The sequence below is a fragment of the Peromyscus eremicus genome, chromosome 8a (assembly GCF_949786415.1).
Source record: "Peromyscus eremicus chromosome 8a, PerEre_H2_v1, whole genome shotgun sequence".
Taxonomy (NCBI): Eukaryota; Metazoa; Chordata; class Mammalia; order Rodentia; family Cricetidae; genus Peromyscus; species Peromyscus eremicus.
Window position 1 is genome coordinate 15,412,366 of NC_081423.1, and position 25,763 is coordinate 15,438,128.

A 25,763-nucleotide genomic window follows, 5' to 3' on the forward strand; every position below is an offset into this window, starting at 1 on the left:
TAGTTGCCTATATAAGGACTACCTTGCAGCTTGGTGTTGCCATGTGACTAAGTCCAGTGGAGGATGAGGGAAGGTGGAACATTTGAGTTCTTTCACTCCTCCCTGCCTTTCACTGGTTGGATAGTGATGGGTCACACTGAATGATGAGGTCAACAGGAAACAGATGCAGGAGACCAAGATCCTTGACTGCACGGAAGCATCATCTCAGCTATAGACACAAAACTGCTCTATTGTGTAGAATGGAAATGAGTCTCTAGACCAAATGAGCCATTGTTATTAGGTTATGTGTGTGTGTCTCAGGGGAGGAGACTTTGATTTAGCATCTGAACATCCTAATAAAGTCACGTTACTTCAGATTTTCATTAGGTCCCCGGGTATTAGTGGACTATGCTCTTGACTATGAGAGTCCAGAATCACAGAACGAGACCTGCCATGGCCTGTAGCACCCATGAAGCTCTTTGTACTTAAGATGGTACAGAGAGCATGGAACTCGGCTCAGTGCCCTCATCTCTGTGAGGGGTTGGAGTCCGTTCTCCACAGATTCTTGCTGCCTTTAGGACCAGCACAGGGTGCTGGGCACTGTGTTGAGGCCACAGTTCTAAATACAATCCAGACAACTACGAGTAACCCTGCTCATGGGTGTATGGCGAATACTAACAGTAAAATATACACAGGGAGGCTTTGAAAAGCAAGAGGGGTGAAGTACTGTGCTGGAAGCAAACCCAACATGGGGTCAACTTTTCTCCCCCTGGTTCACATATGAGGCCATGGAGAAGACTACAAGGGTATGGGCTTGGGTTCAAGCCCCAGTCCCACTGTTACCAGGTGAATGACCTTGATCTCACCACCTATTTTTTCTGATTTTTTTTTTTTTCCGAGACAGGGTTTCTCTGTGTTGTTTTGATGCCTATCCTGGATCTTGCTATGTAGACCAGGCTGGCCTCGAACTCACAGAGATCCACCTGGCTCTGCCTCCCGAGTGCTGGGATTAAAGGTGTGCGCCACCACCACCCGGCTATTTGTCTGATTTTTATCTGTAAAACAAAAGCTGTTCCTCAAGCCAGGTGGTGGTGGCGTAAGCCTTTAATCCCAGCACATGGGAGGCAGAGCCAGGCAGATCTCTGTGAGTTCAAGGCCAGCTTGGGCTACAGAGTGAGTTCCAGCAAAGCTACACAGAGAAACCCTGTCTCGAAAAACAAAAAACAAACAAACAAACAAAGCCGTCCCTCAAAGGTTGGCAGGGTAGCCAGTGAGCTAACCAGGAGATTCCTGACACACACTAGGAGCTTATCATCATGATACAGTGGGACAATCTAGGGAAGGACCAGTACACTGTTCAGGTTCTGTACTCTGCTGGGTGAGTTACCCAAGGTCCCCAAGTTTTTATTTTAACCTGCAGGACATCAACAGATGGCAGGCTGTTGTAAGGAAGAGGTGCTCTAAGCTCCATAGACCTCAGCTGTCTGGAGCAAGGGTGGGTGGCACTCACTCTGCTTAACGTCACCATCTGGCACCAGGCGACTTTCAAACCGGCCATCCCTCTGGTTGTTGAGCAGCTCCTTCTCCCTGCCCAGAGCATTCTGCTGCCGAGAAACACCATCCAGGTCGAGGGCCCCTGAGTGGGCAGATGAGCTGGGGCCCAGCTTTGGGGGCAAGGGCTCCCCGCTGCTCTTCTTTAGGTAGGAAGCAGGGGCCCAGCCCTCTTTGCCCTGGAACCTAGAAGGAAGGGGAAGGATTCTGGTCAGGTTGGTCCGTGTGTGTGTGTGTGTGTGTGTGTGTGTGTGTGTGTGTGTGTGTGTGTGTGTGTAGGCATGCCTCTATACATCTTGTTCAGGATGGTGGGTGTGGTGGTTTGAAAAAAAATAGCCCCCAAAGGGAGTGGCACTATTAGGAGGTGTGCCCTTGGAGGAAGTGTGTCACTGTGGAGGTCGGCCTTGATGTCTCACATATGCTCAAGCCACGTCCAGTGAGACAAACCACATCCTGTTGCCTGCAGGACAAGATGTAAGAACTCTCCGTTACCCTCCAGCACCATGTCTGGTTGCACATTGCCATATTCCACCATGGTGATAATGGACTGAACCTCTCTGAACTGTAAGTCACCCCAATTAAATGTTTTCCTTTCTAAGAGTTGCCGTGGTCATGGTGTCTCTTCAGAGCAACAGAATCCCTCACTAAGACAGTGGGACAGTGAACTGTGCATGTGGGCCAGAACATGCAATTCACTGCCCTCAGATGATGCCTACCTTAGTCTTTTTTTATGATTTATTCATGTATTTTTATGTAATTTGCATGTATGCCTGCATGACTGAAAAGAGCATCAGAGAGAAGAGAGGTTCAGGTTACATGACAGATGGCTGTGAGCCACCATGTGGGTGCTGGGAATTGAACCCAGGACCTCTGGAAGAGCAGCCAGTGCTCTTAACTGCTGAGCCATCTCTCCAGCCCCCTACCTAAGCCTTTACACTAGCCTTCCAGGTCTTCCCCACCTGGTCTCCACCTGTCTCTCTCAACAGCTACTGTGTCCCACACATCCTTCCACTTGCATCTCCCAAATGCTCCACTGCTCGTCACTTCCCCACACTGCTGCTTTGGGTGGGCCGCTACCTGGTAAGCTCCTCCCCTCCCTCCTGGTGGCACCTGCTCCTCTTCCCAGGCTTTCCTTAATGTCATTAAGTCTTCTTCTGACACCCAAAAGAGGCCCAATCTCCACAATGGCCCTCTGGCTTCCGCACACCCCGTAATCCCAGCACCTGCAAAATGCACTTGGTTGTGGCTTTCCTGTCTCTAGTTAGAATATGAGCCCCTGGGGACGAGCAACCGGGGGTCGGTGAACTCAATAAAGAAATGAAAGGCCAAGGGGCCAAGCCGCCCATCTCAAATCACATCGTGGGCAAGCAGCGGTAAAGCTCTGCATCAGCGCCGTCCCCTATGGTACCACTGTGACGGTGACAACAGTCACAGCAGTGGCAGCCAGCACTCCTGGCACCTCCTCTGTCAGAGCTACCCTAAGCACTTTACAGCTGCTAGTGTGTTTGAGCCCAGCCAACCTTGGCAGGAGGGACCGCAGGTCCAGCCCCCAACCCCCACTTCCCAGCAAAGCTTTTTAAGCACCAACGTGACCCCACCAATGGAAAATTCCACACTTGACTTCATGTGATGGATCACAGTCAAAATGCAGCTGTATTAGATTTGCATGAACTCATCTTCCAGCTGTGCTTATACAGTGTATATGTAACACAGTGAGCGAATCGGGTTTACCCACGGCCCTCCTCACCCCCAAGACATCACATTACACATATGCCACATTCCCCAAAGATGAAAGCATCCCAGATCCCAAAGACTTCTGTTCCTATTTCAAATAAGGGATTTTCAACCAGAATTGGGATCTGTTTAAAAGACAAGAAGCATGAGACCCATTGGTGTTAAACACCTCACTCAAGTTTACAAGCAAGTCTGTGGCAGGAATAGACCCAGACCTCTTAACTCGTTCTTTGTGGCCTTTTACCAGCAGCCCCAGCCCCTGGTTTGAAGCCTCACACTGACAGACAGGGCTCTGTGTCAACTGACACTTAGATGTGAATGGTGCAGTTCCATGTTGGTGGCCCCTGAACTGAGGGATGACAGGGACTCTGACACACCAGCTCAAGGTCCCTAAAAAGGGTATCAGGGAGGGCAACAACTGCCTAATTCTCACATGGCAGAACTTGGGTTTCATAAATAACCAGTCAGGTCTGTCTGGACCAGAGATGTACTGGAGCAAGCCCACACTGGCTCACCAGAGCCCACTGCATAGACTTCTTCTGAACTTCACATTTAGTGGCATCACATTGGTGGCCTGAAAGTGGCTACAGGACAGGTATTTACACCATGGAAATCAGCCAACCCCACTGAGAGCTACTAGTACCTCTCCAAATAGGTGCTCACACCTTTGGGGAAAAAGGAATAGACCCAGCTGACTAGTCATGATATATGGCAGAGCCAAATCTCATTAAGAATCACTTAAAGGCCGGGGGAGGTAGTGGCGGCCCTCACTACGGAGTGAGATTCAGGACAGGCACCAAAACTACACAGAGAAACCCTGTCTCAAAAAACAAAACAAAACAAAAAGAATCACTTAAAGAAGCAGGCAGTGGTGGCGCACGCCTTTAATCCCAGCACTCCGGAGGCAGAGGCAGGAAGATCTCTGTGAATCTGAGGCCAGCCTGGTCTACAGAGTGAGTTCCAGGACAGTCAGGGCTATGTAGAAGCCTGTCTCAAAAGAAAATAAAACCCAAAACAAACAAACAAACAAAACCCCCAAACAACAACAAAACAAAACTACTTTAGAAACAAAATGGCCTGGGTTTCAGTGAAAAACAGGTCACTTGTAACTGGAGGCAAATTTACAAGGAGATAGAAATCTGTACAATTAAGCATTTGTCAAACTTAAAAAGCCTTCTAAGAGGGAGTAAGTCTTGCTTTAAGTGGAAAAAGCTAGCTAACATGCAGCACAATCCACATCTTCAGGCCATCATTTGGGACACAAGGCCGTAAGCACAGACAGCACACATTCGAGAGTGAGCAGGCTCCGGGGCGAGGAGGGCACGAGTGCCGATACTTTCCAGCTTTGGAGGACCCTTAAGCTCACCCTGATAACTGCCCCCTGAACTCCAGAGCTGTGAGTTCCAGAGTATGCTACTCTGCAGCACGGTACCATGACAGTCACATGCCATTTAGTGACTGGGTGATTTCTGAGAAATGCTTAATTAGGTGACTTCTACCCCGTGCAAACACCATTTTACACAGACTTAGAGCAGTTCACTACACACCCAGGCTCTGGTGTAAGACATATAATAGTGTTCTACTCTCTGAGGCTTGGAGAACTCAGAGGTTTTGCCTGTTAGGACTTTACAGGAAAGCTATGAGCAGGGAAGGGAGGCCAAATCACATTAAGATGTGTCCCTTTCCCAGCTGAGGGAGAAATGTCACCTGCCTGCAGTTTCTCACAGACCTCTGTGAAGGTGGAGCCCATGCTAGACCCAGAACCCACCGAACCACAAGGGAGGCACAGGCAGCTACCTGATCTTCCACCAGCCTTCCAGGTTCTTCTGGATGACTTCCACCACAGCCCCTCGCTCTAGGTTCATTTCGTCCTGGTCACGAGCTGTGTATGGGTAGATGACTGTATACTTCTCCTCTGCAGGGACACAGGGTGATGGGGTGAGAAAGAGACCGGAGGAGTCCAGGATGCTAGCTGTGAACTGGGATCACAAGGAGAGAAATTCTCTGCGAGATCTCTGGCTCCCCAGGCTCCCGCTGAGCTCTAGAGGCCCCAGTCCTGACAGCCTTGGCATTGCAGAACCTCCCTCCTTTCCTTCCAATCTGGACCTCAAGGTCATGGTCCATGACTTCATGCAACATTCGGACCCACAGCATCCTCATGTCCCTCCCTCAGGTTAGCTCCCCAATTCCAGGAATTACCTCTAACTAACTCTACTTCCTCTGGGAAGAGTATGAGCTCCATGAAGGCAGAGATTGGTCTATGTGAGTCATGTCTCTGTCTCCGGCACTGGACTGTGCCTGGAAAAGCTGGTAACTATTTTATGAATGAGCCTCTGTTTAGGGAGGGAGCATGTTCTGAAACCCCCCTGCGGGTTCACAGAGTGAGTTAAGCCTCCTGGGCTCCTGCTAGCTCTTGCTTTATGGAGACCAAGAGTCCAGACATAAGCTGAAACTGCCACCAAGGAGGGGACAGAGAGCACTTCTCATTACCTAGATGGTGACTAGAGTCCACTTTTTACCAGCTATGTTGCAGCCCCGATCCAATCACGCTTATTTCCTGCATGGCTGGGTTCCTTCCCAACCCACTCTCCCCACAAGCCACAGCACCACCCTTACAGCCCACACTCCTCCTGAGAGCCATCTCCCACTGTGTTACCACAGCGGCCCAGAGATCCTGCTCAGTGGCAGACCCTGGGCAGGATGCTTGGGAGGGTAAGGGAACAGTTCTCATTTCCAGTGTCTGCTCTGGCTGCTGACACAGAGAAACACGAACACATGTCCCAGGGGAGCCCAGCAAGGAGAAGAGAGGGCTGTTCTTAGATTACATTTCAGTTCATAGGTGAGAGGCTGAGCCAACCATGACCCAGTGCTCACGCTTCCTGGGAAAACACTTAAGGCATCCGTTGCCAGCCAGCTGCTGCGGAGGAGGTGGGAAGCACTCAGGCAGTTATTTATTTATTGAAATGGCCTGCTGACCGACTGAGGGGGCTGTGCTGACTTGTGGTACACATCTTGTGTTCAGCATGGTCAGCTAGTTCCCCTTGTGCTGATTCAGCAGGTACCAGGCTGGGGTAGGAGGGAGGAAGGAAAGCAGGATTCTGCCGGCCAAGCACAGTAGTTTTGTGTGGTTCAGGTGGGAAGGGGCACTATCTGGATCCTCATCTGAGTGCATTCAAACCCATGAGCCCTAGGTCCCCTCAGGCTCCAGCTGGGAGGGTTCTCAAGCTGTGGGATTCCAGAGATGCTGAGTGACTCCAGACTGAGCTCAGAGTCTACACAAGCAATTCCTGTTTTTCTGCTCGTGGCTCATCCATGTGCAGTAGAGGTGGCTGAGCCCCTACCTCCTGGAGGGAGATGTGCCTATGACCCTGGTCTAGTCACAGTACAAGGCCTGGCTATTGCAAATTGGTTCAGGGATGGCACACAGTGGGAGAGCTAGGGGGAACCAGTCTTAGTGCTTGTGTTGAAGGAGAAGCTGAGTTATTGGTGACTATCCCCGACAGGTGCCTGGGATTGGTGTCCCGAGAAATAGAGCTGTGTCAATGAAACAGAATAGGGCACAGGTGATGAGGGTACATCCAGCCTTGCTTGAAGCTAGTTCTAGCCTGGCTTTTTAGTGACACTTCCTATTCCTTAAAAGACAGCGTTTCATTCATTATGCAGCTCAAGCTGTCCTCAAACTCATGATCATCTTGTCCCAGCCTTCAATTGCCTGCCACACATATGAACCACTCACCACCAACCTGGCTTTTCATACTTTTGGTTTTGCTTAATCTGGTTGATGTGGCTTCCTCCTGTGACTCAAACAAGTCTGGTAAAAGTAATGGGGCTGCCCAGTCACTATGATAGAAGACCCAGGCACCTTTTTAAACTGGGACACTTCAGAGCCCCAAGGCTGTCAGATACCCAGGTCCACTCCTCCCCATCCTGCATGCTTGCACACACAAGATGACAAGATCATGTTTTTTACATGCAGCAGACACACGCAATCCCAGAGCAGGGAGCTCATGCAGATAGATGCAAGGACCTGGCTCCAAGCACCCAATGCAAAGAAATCTCCAAGGGTAGGCACCTTGACGCCAGCTGATGGCATACAAGTCCCCCAGAGTCCGGCGGCGACCCACAGACCGGGGCAGAGAGCAGTACCTCCAGGAGACTGGCCAGGCAGCATGTTGGAGGGAGGGCAGAAGGCAGAGTTAAGAGACACTGACTCCCAGGGGCTGTAGGCCTGGGAGCACCTAACAATGTTCCCTAGGTGCTGAGTCTATTCCCAGTTCCAGGCATCCTGAGAGGAAGTGCCTGGGGAATGAGTGAAGAGGTGTCCAGTAGACATTCTATTCCTAGAGTGATTATACTGATAAACTGTCACAGTAGAGGGAAAGAAAACTCCCAAACCTGTAGGAAGATGTGCTCTAGCTGTGTGGCCCTGGGCAAAAATCAGCCTTTCTGAGCGTGACTCCACATCTGTGAAATGGGGCTAATAGTTTCTTCTCAGGCATGCCATCATAGACTGTGTAAGGAGGCACAGGCTGCCATCAGTGTACCCCCTCCCTTTAATCTGAGCTCATCCTGTGGTAGCCTGTGGTAGCTTGGCCCCCAGCTCCTGGAGGGCCATAGAAGCAGAGCAAACAAACTCTGCAGAGTGTCAACTCAATGCAAAGCCACACGCGATGTTTGGGTGTGTAAATTTTGGGGTTTCTAGACCCTCCTCTCTTTACCCCCTTTTCTGACATATTTCATTTGTCTCTTTGCTTCCTCAGAGCCACCCACTGAACCCCAAAAACACTCCCCTACCCCCAGGCAGGATGGGGACACAGGTCACAACGTTTTCATGTTCAGCAGAGAAGGCTGAGGCTTAGAGAGGTGTCTCTGTCCCAAGATTACTCTGTATGTGGCAGAGGTAAGATTCACACTCAGGTCTGTCTGACTCCCAGACACCTGTGTGCTACCAGAGGCACTGAGGGACTCTGCTTTGGGGAATTCTCGGGGAGAGGAAGCATGGGCCTCCGCATTGCTGGAATGTCAGGCATCACCACATAGAACATCTACCATGAGATGTCCCCTGGAAAAGGAAGTGTGTGGGAGACAGAAGGGAACACTTACACCAACAGAAAAATCAGGCATGTTTAAACAGACAGGGTCAAAAGACTTGTAAATGGGCACGCATAGCTTGGTATTGTGGCAGTGTTCAGGAGGGTGTCAGCAGCAGTCAGGCTGGGAGTCCCATAAAAGGGCGACGGCCTAGCTTTGACAAGGCTCACCTAAGGCAGCTCCCACACACCCATAAGGAAGCATGGGCTTATCCTATAGTTCTAATCCCAATCTGTTCACAGGCTCTGGACCCTGAGCTAGTGAGCTATCAATCCCAGAACAGAGGCTGCCGAGAGGGGGTGACCAGGAAGCTCCCTCCTACCTTCCTCAGGCTGGAGGGAAAACTCATCTTGCACCCCGTCCTGGCCCTCGAGGCAGGTCGCAGGAACCCAGCCTTGCTCCTCAGCGGTGCTGACGAACCACCAACCTGTAAGAAGAATGCAAGGCACTGTCAGTGGGGCAAAGTGCACGCACGTGCGTGCGTGTGTGCGTGCGTGTGTGCGTGCGTGCGTGAGTGCGTACGTGTGTGCGTGAGTGCGTACGTGTGTGTGTGTGTGTGTGTGTGTGTGTGTGTGTGTGTGTGTGTGTGTAATAATCCAGCTGTCCTTCGGCACATACGGGTCTGTTTAGAGGTGCCCTGAGGGCAGCAGGTCCTCACATACAGCAGTCCCTCATATTAAGGGTACAGGACACACCTAGGACCCTCCCACACCCCTGTAGACTTGAACTCATCCACAGGAGACTTCTACCAATAGTGATGTCAAAGCTGTCAACAGTTAGGCTGCATGTCTGGGGGTCACGGTAGGGAAAAGCTCTGGACATGTTCAGCACAATCACATTGTTTTTTTCTTGATTATTTTCTATCCATGGTTGTTTGAATCCAAATATTCAGAACCCACAGGTGTGGAAGCTGACCATATATTCTGCTGCTGAACAGTTAATGTTCAAGTTAGGCTAAAAAAAATAACTAGTTCATTGGATAGAATACAACTGCCAATAGTAGCTACTAACTGCTAAAAAATAAGCTAATAAGAAACTTGTTCCTGAGCCTGGGACAGGGATGAGGGAGATCGCCCAGAGTAAGGAGCCTATAAAACATTTGCCATTAGTAGGGTGTGCAAAGGACTGCTCACTGTACTTGCAGATCTTGTATGACCTTCACATTACTGTCCTCACGGCACAATGAGGAAACTGAGACACAAAGAGGGTAACAGATGTGACCATGTCCATCAAGCGTGTGGCAGGGCTGTAGTCGGTATCTGATCCTAAAGGCACTGGCCTCAAAAGGTACTTGGTGCACGTCAAGAGGAATCTGGCCACAGACTGCTTGACAGGCTTTACACTCACACCAGGTGCTCTCTGAGGAAGGGCTGTTGAGGGCCCAATGGCCTCCACCTAAAGATGTCCATGTTCTAATCCCTCAGTGTCTGGGTTTTACATTTGTGTTTACCAACCATGAAATCAAAAAAAAAAAAAAAAAAAAAAAACCACCTTAAAAAAACCCACAACTCCATGTGTCCTGAATACATAGACCCTTAATATTACTCCCTAAGCCTGTGGTTCTCAACCTTCCCAATGCTGTGACCCTTTAATACAGTTCCTCATGTTGTGGTGATACCCAACCATAAAATTATCTTGTTGCTACTTCAGAACTGTAATTTTGCTACTGTTATGAATCGTAATGTAAATATCTGATATGCAGGACATCTGATATGTGATCCCAAAGGAGTCTCGACTCACAGGTTGAGAACCTCTGCTCTAAACATACAGTAAAATAACTATTCACGTGAATACACAGGTACATGAAGCACAATGCCACTTGGAGAGGATGTAAAGTATATGGGGGTTGTGTACAGGTCAAAAGCAAACTCTCTGCCTGTTTATATAAGGGGCTGGAGCATTATCTGCCCAATCTATCTTCCTGTTTCACATCCTCCCTAGCAACCCATCCTGGCGGCCCAGGGAACGGGGACTCCTTTCTCATGTCCCCTGGTATCTCCTTGCCATATAACCTGCATACATCTCTCTTGGGAGCTAGAAAACCACAAAGAGTTAGGAACAGTGGAACTCCAGCTCTACAGCCTGTAGAGACCTGGGGACAAATGATCAGTCATTTGGAGTCTGGTTCATTCAGCTATAGCACAGAGATTAAAGTGATGTGTATTTTTCAGTTTTCATCCACGGGTCACTATTCCCGTAGCTTTCATGACTTAAGTGGCAAGAATACTCTGGGGTACTTTAGGCCTCAGAAGACTGGGATGCAGTCTCTCTCTGCCCTCCTCCCGCCTGCCCCTTGCATTTGCTTTTTCTGCCCAATGCAGGCAAGGAAGCAAGGATTTCCCTTCTGCAAGGGAAGTCATAGAAGCTAAAAATATGCTCTAATCTTTTCCATCCTGGAGCTCCTAGCTATAAAGAAATTAAATTATCTGACCTACTTTGATAATAGATTATAAAATCCCATTTTGGAAGAGTTCCTACCCCATACCCTGGAATACAAATATAACAGAGAGGCCAAGAAGAGTCTGGATGAGCAGCCTGGCTGGCTTCCCCAGCATCTATTAGCATTTGATCTGACCCCTTTTATCCAATCACAGGTCAACACAGCTGTCAACTGTGCAGTGAGATCTCTGAGAACCCCAGGGGTTTGGACAGCTTTTGGAGCACAGAGGTTCCCGGAGGACAGCACTCACAGAGGGTATGTGAGTGCAGGGTCTCTCCCACCACTTGCCTGAGCATCCCTTCACCTATATCCTTTGGAGCATCCTTGACAATGGCCCTGCAGGCATGTTTCTCTTGGCCATATAAGCCACTTAATGGAGACAGAGGGGCTGTGTGAACCATGCTTGATAGCCAGCTGTAGGACGCACAGCAGAACAACTGGGTTTGTACCTGGCTAAGGCAACGAGGGACGGACTGGGGGACTGAGCCTTTGCGATCCAGTGCTACCACTAGGTGGGCAGTGTCAGAACAGAATTGGACTAAAGGACCTTGAGGTGTTCACTGAAGACGTGGGTGCTGCTTGCTGTGGGAGAAATCCTCCTCATACCTTTGACAGTCACAGACGTGACCTTGGAAGAGTTAGAGCTGGGACACTGAAATGATGTTGGAGCAGTACTTCCTTCCAGGTCCTCATTGCCAATGACATCTAGATTGCATAATTATGGAGGTATGGTTGGCTAACACCAGCCTCACCACTAGTGGTGACATGACCCGGAGGATGCCGGAAACACCGTTTTCCTGTGTTCTTGGAAGCAGGGACTATTCCTAGATTGCACAGTAGGGTCTGATTGACTAACGCTGGTCTCATGACTAACATGAGTAATGGAAACTTGAAGGATGCTGGACACATCGTCCTTCCACAGTTACGTGGATTTAACCAGCCACGGGCTATCATAGAGCTTGGCCCCTAGCAACGTGACGAGCCACTGGAAACCCAGCTGGGGAGAGGGGCTGCTCACTCCCTGCTTTTCCTGCATGGTATGATGGCTGCTATGTAGCTAAGGGAAGAGGAAGAAGGAAGGAAACATACATTTCTGGAGCACATGCTGTGTGCCAAGTCTCTCTCTACACTCCATCATTTACTCTTTCAACAGTCCTTTGACAGTTTTCTGTGTTTTGTGAATGACAGAGCTGGTGGCCAAAGATACGAAGTGACCTGGACTGATGTGCAGTGTAGAGTCCAGGCCCCCAGTCTCAATCACCCCCACCTCCACCCCCATGGATGTGACCAGTGGTCCTGGGATGACAGGTTGGTTGAGGGGACAGGCTGATGTCCATCTTCTCTGAACAGTTTCTTCTATTTTTTTTTTTTTTTGAGACACAGTCTCTCTATGTAGCCCAAGGTAGCCTAGAATTCGAGGTTCTCTCGTCTCCACTGCACAAGTGCTGGAATTACAGGAGTGTGCCATCTCTCTCAGATCTGCAGCTCCCAAGGGACTCCCAAGGGAAATCAGCAAGAAAATTCTCAGTGGAGCACTCAACTCTGTTGATAAGTACTTGAAAACCAGAGGGAATGTTTATGGTACTGAGCATCAGAACATTGGTAACATCGGACCCAACAGGCTGCTGAGGCAGTGGCTACGAGCCCGCCCTCAGTGGCTCTGGGGAGTCAGACCAGGTTGGTCTGCTTATTTGTTCTGGAGCTCCCACATGCTTCTGGTTTATGGGGCTTGGTGACGGTGGAGGGCGCGGGAGAGGTGGTCCACATCCTTACCTGACTCATTCTTCTCAATGATGTCCACTACTTGGCCCACGCTGAGGCTGATCTCTGAGCTCTCCTGCTTCTGATAATCTGCCACCACCACATACTGCTCCAGGACCATGGGGTCCACTGAGGTCAGGTCACTCCCTGTGGACAGCAAATGCCATCAGACACCCTGTTAGCTCCTGCCCATGCACGGAAGAGCAGGAACCAGGGGAAAGGTTGAGTCAGGGGGCTTTCTTTCTTTCTTTTTTTTTCTTTCTTCCTTTTTTTGAGACAGGGTTTCTCTGTGTAGTTTTGGTGCCTGTCCTGGATCTTGTTCTGTAGACCAGGCTAGCCTCAAACTCAGAGATCCGCCTGGTTCTGCCTCCCGAGTGCTGGGATTAAAGGCGTGTGCCACCACCACCCTGTGGGTCAGGGGACTTTCTTTTTCTTTTCTTTTTTTTTTTTTTTTTGGTTTTTCGAGACAGGGTTTCTCTGTGTAGCTTTGCACCTTTCCTGAAACTTGCTTTATAGACCAGGCTGGCCTCGAACTCACAGAGATCCGCCTGGCTCTGCCTCCTGAGTGCTGGGATTAAAGGAGTGTGCTACCACCGCCGGGCCAGGGGACGTTCTAAGCAGAGAAAATCTTTGTTACAGGATTTGTTTCACGCCCCCAGCTCCCTATTCTTGCCTCGTCTCATCCACTTGCTTACTCAGCCACCAAAGTTTACCAAGAGCACTGGGAGTCCCAAGGGGTTCCCAGTGAGTAAGATGTGGCACATGCCTAGAAGCTGGCTGCTTATCCGGGAGCTCAATAGTTTGAATGCTGAGGTCACCAGCCAGCCAGCCTCCATCCACCTAACTTCATCCTAAACTCCTCACCTATGAACTCATTAGTCTTCAGTGATGCACCACGTATTCTGCTGGAGACCACAGGCACAAAAATGGATGAAATGGATGACCTTCAGTCTCGAGTAATAGGGGAAATAGACACATGGAAAATATACATTTACACATACATATGTATACACACATACATACTGGAGATCAAATCATGTAAGTTTCAGTTTGGAAATATCCAGCATGGCGGGTCAGAGAAGGAACAGGCAAGGCAAAGTTGTACCAAATGATCTGTCAGTAAGACATCCCAGGAAATGACAGAAAGCCAAGACTCATGACGGAAGGTGTCCTTGGAGTTGGGAAGGACTGGAGCAGGTGGAGTCTTCCATGATGGGGAAGGCCTGGGAACCTTCAGGAATAGGGGGAGGCTAGGAGGCAGAGTTCTACCTGAAGGAGGGCAGGGTACTGAGAGAAGTGCCCGAGGAAGGCACCGGTCTGAGGCCAAGGACTTGGTAAGTTTGGATTTTTAAATCCTGAGGCGTCAATTAAGAGTTCTATGAAGGGGGTGCTGGAGAGATGGCTCAGAGGTTAAGAGCACTGGCTGCTCTTCCAGAGTTCCTGAGTTCAATCCCCACCACCCACATGGTGGCTCACAACCATCTGTAATGAGATCTGATGCCCTCTTCTGGCATAAAGACCTTCATGCAGATAGAGCACTTGTATACATAAGTAAATTAATTAGAAAGAAAAGAGTTCTATGAAGGGAATGGCAATATTTACAGCTGGACAAGTGGCTCTGTCTGCCAATTAGAGAGAGGCAGAGGCTGGCAAGGGAGAGCACTCCAGGCTGAGGGGGTGACCTCGCAAGAGGCAACGGGGACATTGGAGCTGAGCAGTGGTCCCAGAAGGGAAAAGTGTGGGAAGCGCTTCCAGGCAGGCGGCTTCCCTGGTGAGCGATGCGTGTGTCACCCGGAGCTGTGCAGCCCTGCTACCCACCAAGACAGATGGGTACACACACAAAAACACCACGCAGAAGACTTAAAAGGAACATCTCAGTTCAGAGACGTCAAAGAGAAGGGGCCGGCATGGCATGTGGGGGGCGGGGGGACGGCCTGCTTCTTGGCTCTGTAAGCAGGTTCTGACCCTTTCCTGCTGTGGGGATGGAAGGAAGGCATCTGAGCAGGGACTGCACTAACCACCTGCACCTGAGTGGAGAGAGCATGAGGGGAAGGGAGAGAAGAGACGAAGGATGGAGTTGCTGAAGAAGGCTGGATGGGGGGAAGCCTGGAAAAGAACGCCTCACAGGCTGTGGACCATCGTAAACTTTTCCAGTATCACTGTGCTTGAGGTGGGCACTGCCTGTCACAGGAAGAAAACAGGCTGAGGACGGTAAGTGAATTGTCCCTAACCACACAGCTGGCTACGGGCTCCCCATCCAGGTGTGGAAGTGGATGAAGGAGGCAATGTCTGAGGTCTCTGGCTTTCTTTCCCTGGCAGTTCCTGAGTCCATCCCAGAATCCAGCCAAGCTGTGTCCTTTCTTTGCGTTTCTCGAAGGTTATTGTCACTATTCCCAGCTGTCAACTACCACCTCCTCACAGGTCAACAGTTCACCAAAGCCAGACAGCCACATAGGCTGCAGGTTCTTGCTGAGGCATACTTTAGAGGTAAGAGCAAGGAACTGCTTTTCAGCACTGCTTCCAGGGCAAATTGTCTGCGTTTCACTCAGAACACTCCATTTATCAACATTAATGACAATAAACAAACAAACAAACAAATAAGATCCTGGTATCCGTGATTAGACAGTAGCCTTAAATGACCATTCAGGTGTCATGTAGGAACCCCTACTGGCGGAGTGTGATATTGCAACTAAGCCCTATTATGAATGGTATTATTAGGATCCTCTGAGGCAGATAGGTCCTAGAAGTTGCCAAGGATGAAATCAAAAGATTCCTAGGCTATATCACATGACCCACAAGGAATCGACAGCAGAAGGGTTATTTCTGTTATTAACGCTAAAAGGATTCTCAAGCCACACAGTGCCTACTCTACCAGACGAACTTTTGAGTTAGGTGTTTTTTCTTTCTGATGACATGTCTTGAATGTTTAAAATGATGAGTAATGCCAAAGTGAGATTTATTTTCCTTTCATAAGTTCACTAAATTGCAAGGCTTGCTGGAAGAATCTGTAAATAAGCAAAAATCAAGAAAAAAAAGCTCTTGCAAGCCATCAGATGACTTGCTCAGCTGTGGTAAGATGTCGTGCCCCCCCCCCCCCCTCCGTGGGATGAGCAGAATTTGAGGCCACATGAGTCAAGTCTGCAGGAGCCAGCCGGCTGTGACTGGGCAGTGCTAGGGACAGACAAGCCTTCTTCCATCCAGGGTCTGTCATAGGAATAAGGTCTGTTTTTAATTTACATCTCTTTAAAATTCAATCAAAAAGGCCGGCTCTAAAAGTCAAGGCAGTGTCCACCAGTCATTTAAATAAGGAGCCCATCGAGGGTTCAGAGCCAGAATGAAGAAAGGTGCCACGTTCCAGCCAGTGGGATTATAAATAAACCCGAGCCCCACCACGGCAGGTGAGTGATGTCAACCACAGTCACCACAAATTAGAGCCTCGGCTCTCTCTTCCAGACAGGTCCCCTCATCGAGCCTGTTCCAACTGGACACTCTCATTTTCCCTAATCAGAACTGCCTCTTCCCTCTCTCTCCTCCTTCTCTCCCGCTCCTTCTAGGGGAGCCTCTGCATATTCAAAGCCAGAAACTCTGAGACCAGCCCAGAATGGCAGCTGCTCTCTGATCTTTGCTAAGAAAAGAAATGTGTCATTATCCCAGGCTGAGGGCCGTTTGCAGCTTTAGCAGCATGCCATGGTTGTGGCCAGTGCCCACTAAACCCCAAAGGAGAGCCGGATGCAGTCAATGAGCCAACGGGGCTGGGCTGATGCCAAAAGCCGTGCCTCAAGGAAAGAGGTATGAGGTAGGGCTTCTGTCCTCACTTTCCGCCATGATCAGCCTAGAGGCCTGTAAAGCTGACCCAGGCCCTAATCCCAGCAGGAAAAGGAGACCACAGCTGGGAAATGTGGACCTGCTCCCAGAGATATCGACAGGCTTGAGTGATAATCAAACAGCATCAATTAGATATTACTATTAATGTGTTTATCATATACTACTATAGACCTTCTGATAATCCTATAAAACACATTATCATTTGTGTGTGTGTGTGTGTGTGTGTGTGTGCATGCGAATGCATGTGCACTTGAATGGAACTCAGGGCCTTGTTCATGTTGGAGAAGTGTTCCACCACGCACTCAGGCCTGGATATCACACAGGAGGAAACTGAGTCATCAACTTTCACTTCTGGAATCTCTACTTGTGCCTCCTCCTTCCCATGCATGGAGCCTCTCAAACTTCCTGGGGTTCAATGAGATTAGAGGCTAGGGCCCCGGAAGCTCTGAAACCCACACTGGCTTCAGGGGCCCTCAGGAGCATGGACCATATAAGAAGAGTGGGGCTGGTGAGCTGGTCTTTAGAGTGCACATGCCTGTGGGAACCATCACCCCCAGCCCCACCTTCTGTCTTCCATGACCACCTCTGCTAGAAGAGGGGCATCATCCTAAGAACAGAAAGCTTCCTGTGTGAGAAAGGAGCCCAGCAAGGCTTGAGTGACACGCACCAAGCTCTGACCAAAACAGTGGGCTGAAGGAAGCTTAGAGGCCAGCCAGAGCTGAGGTTGTCAAAGGACCAGACCCAGATCTGTAGCGGGCTTCACCTCCCTGCTTCAATGCTTGGTATCCTCTCGTTCTGGAATTCCCTTCTCTCTTTGGAAAGCTCACCCTCAGTGTCCACGATTCAGGGCCTCCATCATCTTACCTCTCCCTGCATCCTCTCACCCTCCCAGCACTTGAGAAGGTTCTGAGTGTCCACAGTGCTTTGTACGAAGTGGAACAGAGGCACAGAACCCTCTGCAGCATGGTTAGGAAAACATCTGTCATATCATGCCACAAGGGCACTCTCATCTCATCCACTCCATAGTAGTTTTGTTAAGGGATGAAACAGCTTCAAATCCTTCTTCTGAGAGACAGGGTCAGGTATTAGTTAATCATCAATCATCAACTCATCCATTCATCCATCTTATCATCCACATACAAAACTACCCATCCATCGGTCCATCATCTCTCTGTCTACCCACCCAAGCATTCAACTACATACCTGATCATCATCCATCTGTCCATGTATCCCTCTGTCTATCCATCCATCCACCTACCATTCATCTGCATTGCTGTGTCCCCAGCATGGAACCCAACAAGGGCACATGGCAGGAATGAGAACAAGAGAATGGAATATCTGCTTACCTGATTTCTTCTTCCCAATATGCTCTCTGTGTAGGAGAGAGGAGTGAGAGAGAGCCAGTCAGTCCTTCTTATGTACTGATCTGATCCCATTAGGATGCTGAGAGTCTCCACCCCACAGCATCCTCAGTGTTATATGTACTGATCTGATCCCATCAGGATGCTGAGAGTCTCCACCCCACAGCATCCTCAGTGTTATGTACTGATCTGATCTCATCAGGATGCTGAGAGTCTCCACCCCACAGCATCCTCAGTGTTATATGTACTGATCTGATCCCATTAGGATGCTGAGAGTCTCCACCCCACAGCATCCTCAGTGTTATGTACTGATCTGATCCCATTAGGATGCTGAGAGTCTCCACCCCACAGCATCCTCAGTGTTATGTACTGATCTGATCCCATTAGGATGCTGAGAGTCTCCACCCCACAGCATCCTCAGTGTTATATGTACTGATATGATCCCATTAGGATGCTGAGAGTCTCCACCCCACAGCATCCTCAGTGTTATGTACTGATCTGATCCCATTAGGACACTGACAGTCTCCACCCCACATCATCTTAGTGAGTGGATGAATCCAAGCCCACTCCAGGAACCCAGGCTTCTTCTAAGAAAGATTCCTTCTTTGATTCTGCCTCTATCTGATAAGTGTTTTAGATCCTGGGACCAAGTTTTCTATGCATTTGGGGGAGTGGGGACCCTAGGAAAGACTCTCAGTCTACGCAGCCATCATACTCTTTGGTAAGCATAGTGGTGGTGTAGAAGAACTGTGGATTAGGGATGCTTAGCCAGGTTCCACTGCCTGTCAAATGGGACCATCCTTACCCGTGTGCAGTGTCTGTGCAGGCTGCAGGCAGTGAGGCCCTGCAGGGGCCAAGGCAATGACCTCTGGCTTAGTTTATATTTTGCTGATTCTAGATCCCTGAGGGTCAGAAAGCACAGCAGGAGGGGAGGGAGGGAGGGAGGGAGGGAGGGAGGTGTCACCTGGGTAAGTCCACAGACCAACTTACTCTTTGGGAGGATTCAGGTCCTCAGGTCTTGTCTCAAAAAACTGCAGTACCTCATCACACTGAGAGATGTAGGGGGGCAGCTGGATCAGGGCCTAGAGCAGAGACACGGGTGAGCCCAAGGAAGGAGAATGCTGTCACCAGAGGTTCTCAAACTCAGGTAGGCGTTAGGACTGCATAGGCGGATTCTGTTTTGGAGTATTAGTTTAAGATGTGTTACATTCATTTGTGCTGTGGAATATTTGTTTAATGATACAAAGATGTGCTGCATTCTTTTATGTTGCATTTGTTTAACTCTGTAAATCTGTCTTACTTTGCCTGCCTAAAACACCTGATTGGTCTAATAAAGAGTTGAACGGCCAATAGCAAGGCAGGAGAGGGATAGACGGGGCTGTCAGGCAGAGAGAATAAATAGGAGGAGAAATCTAGGCTTGAGAGAAGAGCAAGGAGCAAGAAAAGGAGGAGAGGAGGACACCAGGGGCCAGTCACCCAGCTACACAGCCAGTTATAGAGCAAGAAGGAAAGAAAGACAGATAGAATAAAGAAAGGTTAAAAAGCCTAGAGGCAAAATGTAGTTAAAGAGAAACGGGATAATTTAAGTCAGACAATGTAGCTAGAAACAAGTCAAGCTAAGGCCAGTCATTCATAAGTAAAAATAAATCTCCCTGTATTTATTTGAGGGCTAGGTGGTAGAGCTGGTTCAGGTCCCTGTTACTACAGCCATGGTGTGTGTGGGGTGTTGTGCAATAATCTTTTTCTATACTATAAAGATGTGTCTTTGCCAAGGCACCATCTGATTGGTTTAATGAATAGCTGGATGTCCAATAGCTAGGTAGGAAGAGGTTAGGTGGGACTTCCAGACAGAGAGAGTAAAAAAAAAAAAAAAAAAAACAAAAAACAAAAACAAACAAACACAAACAAACAAAAAAACCCTACAGGATCCCAGGATCCCCCCCCCCCCCCAGCTGAGGACCAAACCCAGGGCCTTGCACTTGCTAGGCAAGCACTCTACCACTGAGCTAAATCCCCAACCCTTACAGGATTTCTAAAGCAGAAATTGGGGCCCACCAGAGCTTGTGATTTAGCAGCCTGTGGTGAGGCCTGAGGATGGGCATTTTAACAAGCTTCCTGACATCTTTGGCTTGGAGAACATGCACATATATACATGCACTCTCCAAGATGTGTGGAGATAATACATTCTGCTGGCATATGTTCAAGCATTATATGTTCATATTTGTATAATCCAGCCCACACTGTACATGCTATTTTGGAAAGTGATGCTTTCACTAACAGTGTGAACTCCATTCATCCACCATCTTCTGCTGTCTGCCATCTCTACCACACCACTGGAGAGCATCTGGAGTGTGTAACACATGTCTGAATTTCCCAAGCTGAAGCTATAAATCCCAACAATTTGGATACAGGTTGGATGGAAGTCTCCAGGGTGATGGAGGCTTAGCATGCCAGCCTTCCACAGGCCAGTTCCTAGCCATCTGGCAGAGCGGCTCAGGTGGGTTAAAAACAGAGCCTGGCTACATCTACTGGCAGGCTGCATGAAGCGAGGTAGGGGCAAAGGAGGCCACAGGCATTTGTTCTGTCTGCTGATCTACAAACAAGTATTCATTCAAGGATTTAACAGGTATCTTCTCTGCCAGTGCTCATCACAGAGGTGGCACCACACTGAAAGAACACCACAGTTCAACAAACATTTAGTCAAGGTCCCCTCCTTTCCCAGTGCAGGTTCTGGACCAGGAAGATGGGGGTGCAGAGGGCTTGTGGTAGAGCTGGTTCAGGTCCCTGTTACTACAGCCATGGTGTGTGTGGGGTGTTGTGCAATAATCTTTTTCTATACTGTAAAGATGTGTCTTTGCCAAGGCGCCTTCTGATTTGTTTAATAAATAGCTGGATGTCCAATAGCTAGGTAGGAAGAGGTTAGGCGGGACTTCCAGACAGAGAGAGAAGGAGAGGAGATGAATCTAGGCATGAGAGAGACACCAGAGGACACAGAGAGGAAACAGGAGGTTCTACATGGAAGAGAGGTAAAAAGCTATGAGGCAAAACATAGATTAACATAAATGGGTTAATTTAAGTTATAAGAGCAAGTGGGACAAGCCTAACATATAGACCAAGCTTTCCTAATAATAATAAGTCTCCATGTCATCTTTTGTGAGCTGGTGGCCCAAAGAAAAATCTGTCTACACATGGTGTCCAATGTGGGAGCTCAAATATCCACACCAGGCCTGAGAAAGCTAAGGAAAGTTCTGGACAAGAAACTGCATGCAGCTTTCTCTCAGGTGGGCTGGTGCGTGGTGTACAGAGGCACAGCTACCGGCCGTTGCCTGTGGGCTAGAGCCAGCCACCAGTACCATGTGCCGGTGCCAGACATGGCAGTTTAAAATTTGTCTCACACGGTCGGAGAACACTGCAGGTGCTCAGTTCATATCAGACAGATCCATATGGAAAAAAACCTCTAAACAGGTTACAGTGTGTTTAAAAAATGTATGTAGGCTTAAAAGAAAAGAAAATGAGTATAGACAGTCATAGAAAAAATAGTTTATAAATAATAAAGTCTTTAAAGAGAGAATAAAATAATATAAAAAAGATAAGCCATGTAAAGATGGAAAATACACAGGGAGTCTGGATCCTGTTTGGTGCCTTGTTAACTTTGAATTTTTTAATCATCATTGATGATGAGCGAATGACAGTTGCTGAGAGACATGGGATTCTGAGAGGGACTGCTGATTTAAGCCAGCCTAGATACTTTAGGAATGCCTTAACTTTAAAATGGAAGTCAGAAGTATATTGTTTTGGGGAAGAGGTTATGCTTTTTTCCCACAGATTCATTCAAGGTTGATAGAGATCAGGTTTGATTGGGGGAGACCCCTTGAAAATTCTGGTTAAAGAAATAAACCTAGACAAACTACAAGACAGGTGACGTATATTTTACCTGCTCAAACATAAAACAAAACAAAAAAAATCATCTTGGCTGGCTTGTGTACAACTCACAGTCCATACTTGTATTAATGCAGATATGTTTTTTTTTTTTTTTTGAAAGCTTGTGTGTTTTCCGAGCAAGGGGACCATACACCAATGAAAACAGGTGCCCAGGTAATCCAGCCTCTCACAGTGCCTCTGTTACAGTTTCCTCAGAGTTCTGCATCCAGAACAGCTTCAAGGCTATTGGCTGAAATCGTCCAGCCTCACAGACTATTCTAGCCAGGACTGCAGATAAACCTTGTGCTTTCCCATTGCACAGAGACTAGACAACACATGTTAGGGCTAATTTTCCCCGGACTTTATCACTAGCTCAATTTTCTCAGGGTCCCCTAAAGATTCTATCACCCCCAGATAGCAGGAAGCAGTCTAGAGAACATGATGTCCACACCCCTAAGAGGTGGTGTGGGTGGCTTTTGGTCATTTGTTGGGTTATGGGTGTTTGTCACCATCTACTCTCTGTGAATTTCTCCTCTAGGCTCCTCCTAGGTGGGACCGGATAGCATTTGTCCCCTCATGTCCAGCTAGTATCTTGGAGCATGCTCACCCATTCAGGGGTCCCCCTTGTTGCAGCCCATGTCAGGATTTCTTTCTTTGGACTGAACAACATTCCATTGTCCATGTACATCACATTCCCTTCATCCATCCATGAACAGCTGGGCAGGTGGCTCCACTTTTTTGGGGGGTGGTAGTGCTGAGGATGGGTCCCAGAAATGTTCACACTAGGTAAGTGTTCTGTTGCTGCATTCCACCTCAGTCCTGAATGAGTTTTTGACCCAAACTCTAAGCTACCTCCACAAACTTAAAGTGGAAAGGTATAATGTGGGGTGGGCAATGGTGCTGGAAGTCTCCTCTATGGTCACTGTCCACTCTTCACCCCTTAGGGTGAGAGATGCTCACATATGGCTTGTTGATAGTTTTAATTTTTTTGAGGTTTTATTTATTTTTATTTTATGCATATGAGTGTTTGCCTGCACGTGTATCTGTGCACCAAGTGTGTGCAGTGCCCCCAAAAGCCAGAAGAGGACATCGGATATCCTGTGACTGGAGTCACAGACAGTTGTGAGCCACCGTGTAGGCACAGGGAGTCGAACCCAGGTCCTCTGGGAGAGCAGCCAGGGCTCCTAACTGCTGAGCCATCCTCCAGCCCCTTGTTGATCATTTCTCCAGTCATGAAGCACCTCCTATTCTGCATCCGGCACCAGGACTGACCTCTGCCAGGGAGAAGGACCACACTCTGCTGCTCCACCTCCCATTTTGATGCATCTCCTTTTTCTAATTCTGGGTAGTGAGTGGTCATCCTTCTGCCCAGGATACCTGCTGCCCAGGGCTCGCTGTGGGTCTGTCCTCTGAAGTCCTGTAGCTTCTGCAGCTGAACCACACCAGGGAGTTGTGATGGGATGCCAGTTGAACTGTGCCATGCCCTGCTGTGTGGCGTACAGACACCATACATCTACCTAGTCTGTGACAGCAATGGGCTTCCCAGCAGAACTCTCAAGAATAAACTAATGCTCTCTCTAGTGAGCTTTGCTCTGGAAGGGCAATGCACTTCTATAAGTCGAGTCCTCCCCCCCCCCCCCCCATTTTTCTCTTTTGTTTTCCACCATGAGTTGGGAATGCTTAAGAAGTCCTTGCTGGAACCACACTCTACAACTTTCCAGCTTCCAGAACCATGAGCCAAAAGAAACTTTTCTTCCTTATTAGATATCCAGTCTCAGCTATTCTGTTATGTCAACAGGAAATGAACTAGGCTAGGCTGTACTCAGATGTCCTGGGGCTGGAGTGTAGCTCAGTGAAAGAGCACTTGCTTAGCATCCATGAGACCCTGGGATCAATTCTCAGTACCAGCAGGTCATAGTGGTTCACACCTTTAATCCCAGCACTTGGGAGGCAGAAACAGGCGGATCTCTGTGAGTTCGAGGCCAGCTTGATCTACATGGTGAGTTCCACGACAGCCAGGGTTACACAGTGAGACAGTGTCTCGAAAAAAACCAAACCAAACCAACCAACCAACCAACCAAAAATCCCCAGTGCCAAACTTAGAACAAAACCCAATTCATTTTAGAATACCTTCAAGGTATCAGCCATGTCTGTCTTGGATCAATCCTATAGTCTATGGTCATCAGCATTGCCGCTGTTAGACGTGATTTTTTTTTCCTCTACTGAAGAAGTGAGATGCATTCTACAGCTATTCTGACATTCTGGCCCATGTGAACAGCAGTCAGTGAGCCTGTGTCTCACATACATCCTCCATAATGGTGCCCTGGGGCCAAACCTCTTCTTGAGGGTTTTATAGCTAGGTTTAGCTGGTCTGCCCCTAGAATGTGCTGCATCTGTCGTGGGCAACTGCTGATGCCAAGAGCTGCCAGACACACAGCTGGGATTTCAACGAGCCCCACAGCAAGCTGAGTGGCTGTTTATAAGGCCGTGTGACAATACAAGCTCATCATTGTGACAGGTTCAGGAGTCATGTTTTCACTGTGTCTTTCTATAAGTTCTTAGATGAACTGTGGCCAAATAAATACATCTTCTTTGTGGTCAGGACATTTTGTGTCTTTAAAAATCCCTCCATGCCTAGAGATTCTAAGATCTTTATAGCACTGCCTCTTAGAGGGCCGGCTTTAAGCTCCTGGAAGTGGTCCCACTGTTCTGTGAGGCTTCAGTTATCTTCCATATCCCCATCACCATATGGAGACCCTTTATCCCAGAATCCAGTCTTTCCCAATGATCCAAAAGTTTGTCTCTGTCACTGTCAACCTGACCAACCTGCAGGGGTCCGATTCTGGGGTCTCAATTTGTTTCCAATAGATTTTCTATCTGGTGACAATTATGTGAATAATGGTAACTTTACACTATGCCCGGCAGAGCACTTTCTTGAGTTTTACTACACACTTGACAGCCAGATTTGGGTACCAACAGTCCTTGCCTATTTCTACCTGTTGGAGATGATCACTTTCTACTAAAATTAAGCTCAGTGCAATGGATTCCATTGCCTTAAGTCAGTTCACAATGTCCCTAACAGATGTCTAAACATTAGGAACACTTGAGGATCTAAAAGTGCAAATCTTGTGACAGAAGAGACATTTTCATCTCCTCCAAAGAGGGCAGGTCCTTGATGCTGACCCAGGGAATCTGGGCAATTAAAACATCAAAATAATGGCTCTGTTCTTCTGATTTGTTGCAGGGCTCAGATCATAGAAACTAAGCAGTTTCTTTCTTGTGGTTAATTCATGATCTCTGTATCATCTCTCACCCCAGGCAGCTGTGGGCAACTGGTGTCTCTTAGAGCTCCACGTTCTAAAATCTCCTTTTCAGAATAAGATGTCCAGAGGCTGTGGAAGCCCTGGGCACCAGTGCAGCTGGAGCTGGAGAGAAGTGGGTGTGCTACTTAGAGAACAGGGCGCAATGATGTGGGCAGAGGAAGGACAGCTTCTGGGAAATGTACAGGCAGGAATTGTCCAGCAGGGCAAGGTGACCCTAAGGACCTAAGGTTCTTGCCAGCAGGGCCTGGACAGGGGGATGCTACCTCCAGAATGGCAATTTCAGGCTTTTTAGGTTTAAAAAGGAGACATGGAACTTTCCTCTGAGAGTTGGAAAGTAGTAGCAAAGTGCGTGTCCCTGCCTCCTACCCCTTCTGAAGATGACAGTTAGGAGGGAGGAATGTATCTGCCTTTGTTAATCTGTGTTCTGTTGCTATACCAAAGTAACTAAGGCTGGGTCCTTAATGAGATGAAGGTTTATTTGGCTCATAATTGTGGGGCTGGCCAGAGCCCCTGGCTGTGTCATAACATGGTAGAGAAATTCAGAAAGGAACAAGAGCACCAGATAGTCTTGACTTCTATAACAGCAAGCTCTTGAGGAAACTAAGTCGCTTGGGACCAGTATGAAGCCCAGTTCTTACGGGCTCTGCCACCTGAACACTGCCACACTGAAGGTCAAATATCCAACATAGGAACCTTCTGAGGAGCACTCTCCATCCACATTCAGACCATAGCACTGCGACACAATCCAGGCCCGATTACTTCAACCTCTTTCATTTT

General features: G+C 48.5%; 1 protein-coding gene across 1 annotated transcript in view; it reads right to left on the reverse strand.

The window, feature by feature from the left end:
* Sh3pxd2b (SH3 and PX domains 2B) overlaps positions 1 to 25,763 on the reverse strand; it is an 85,668-nt gene that overhangs the window by 11,711 nt on the left and 48,194 nt on the right. Inside the window, exons 5-10 of the mRNA XM_059270236.1 lie at positions 18,733 to 18,824; positions 17,728 to 17,753; positions 12,569 to 12,703; positions 8,678 to 8,782; positions 5,062 to 5,179; positions 1,490 to 1,716 (exon numbers count right to left, since the gene is read on the reverse strand). Of these exons, the coding sequence (XP_059126219.1) occupies positions 1,490 to 1,716; positions 5,062 to 5,179; positions 8,678 to 8,782; positions 12,569 to 12,703; positions 17,728 to 17,753; positions 18,733 to 18,824 (703 nt within the window). The remainder of the gene's footprint in view (positions 1 to 1,489; positions 1,717 to 5,061; positions 5,180 to 8,677; positions 8,783 to 12,568; positions 12,704 to 17,727; positions 17,754 to 18,732; positions 18,825 to 25,763) is intronic.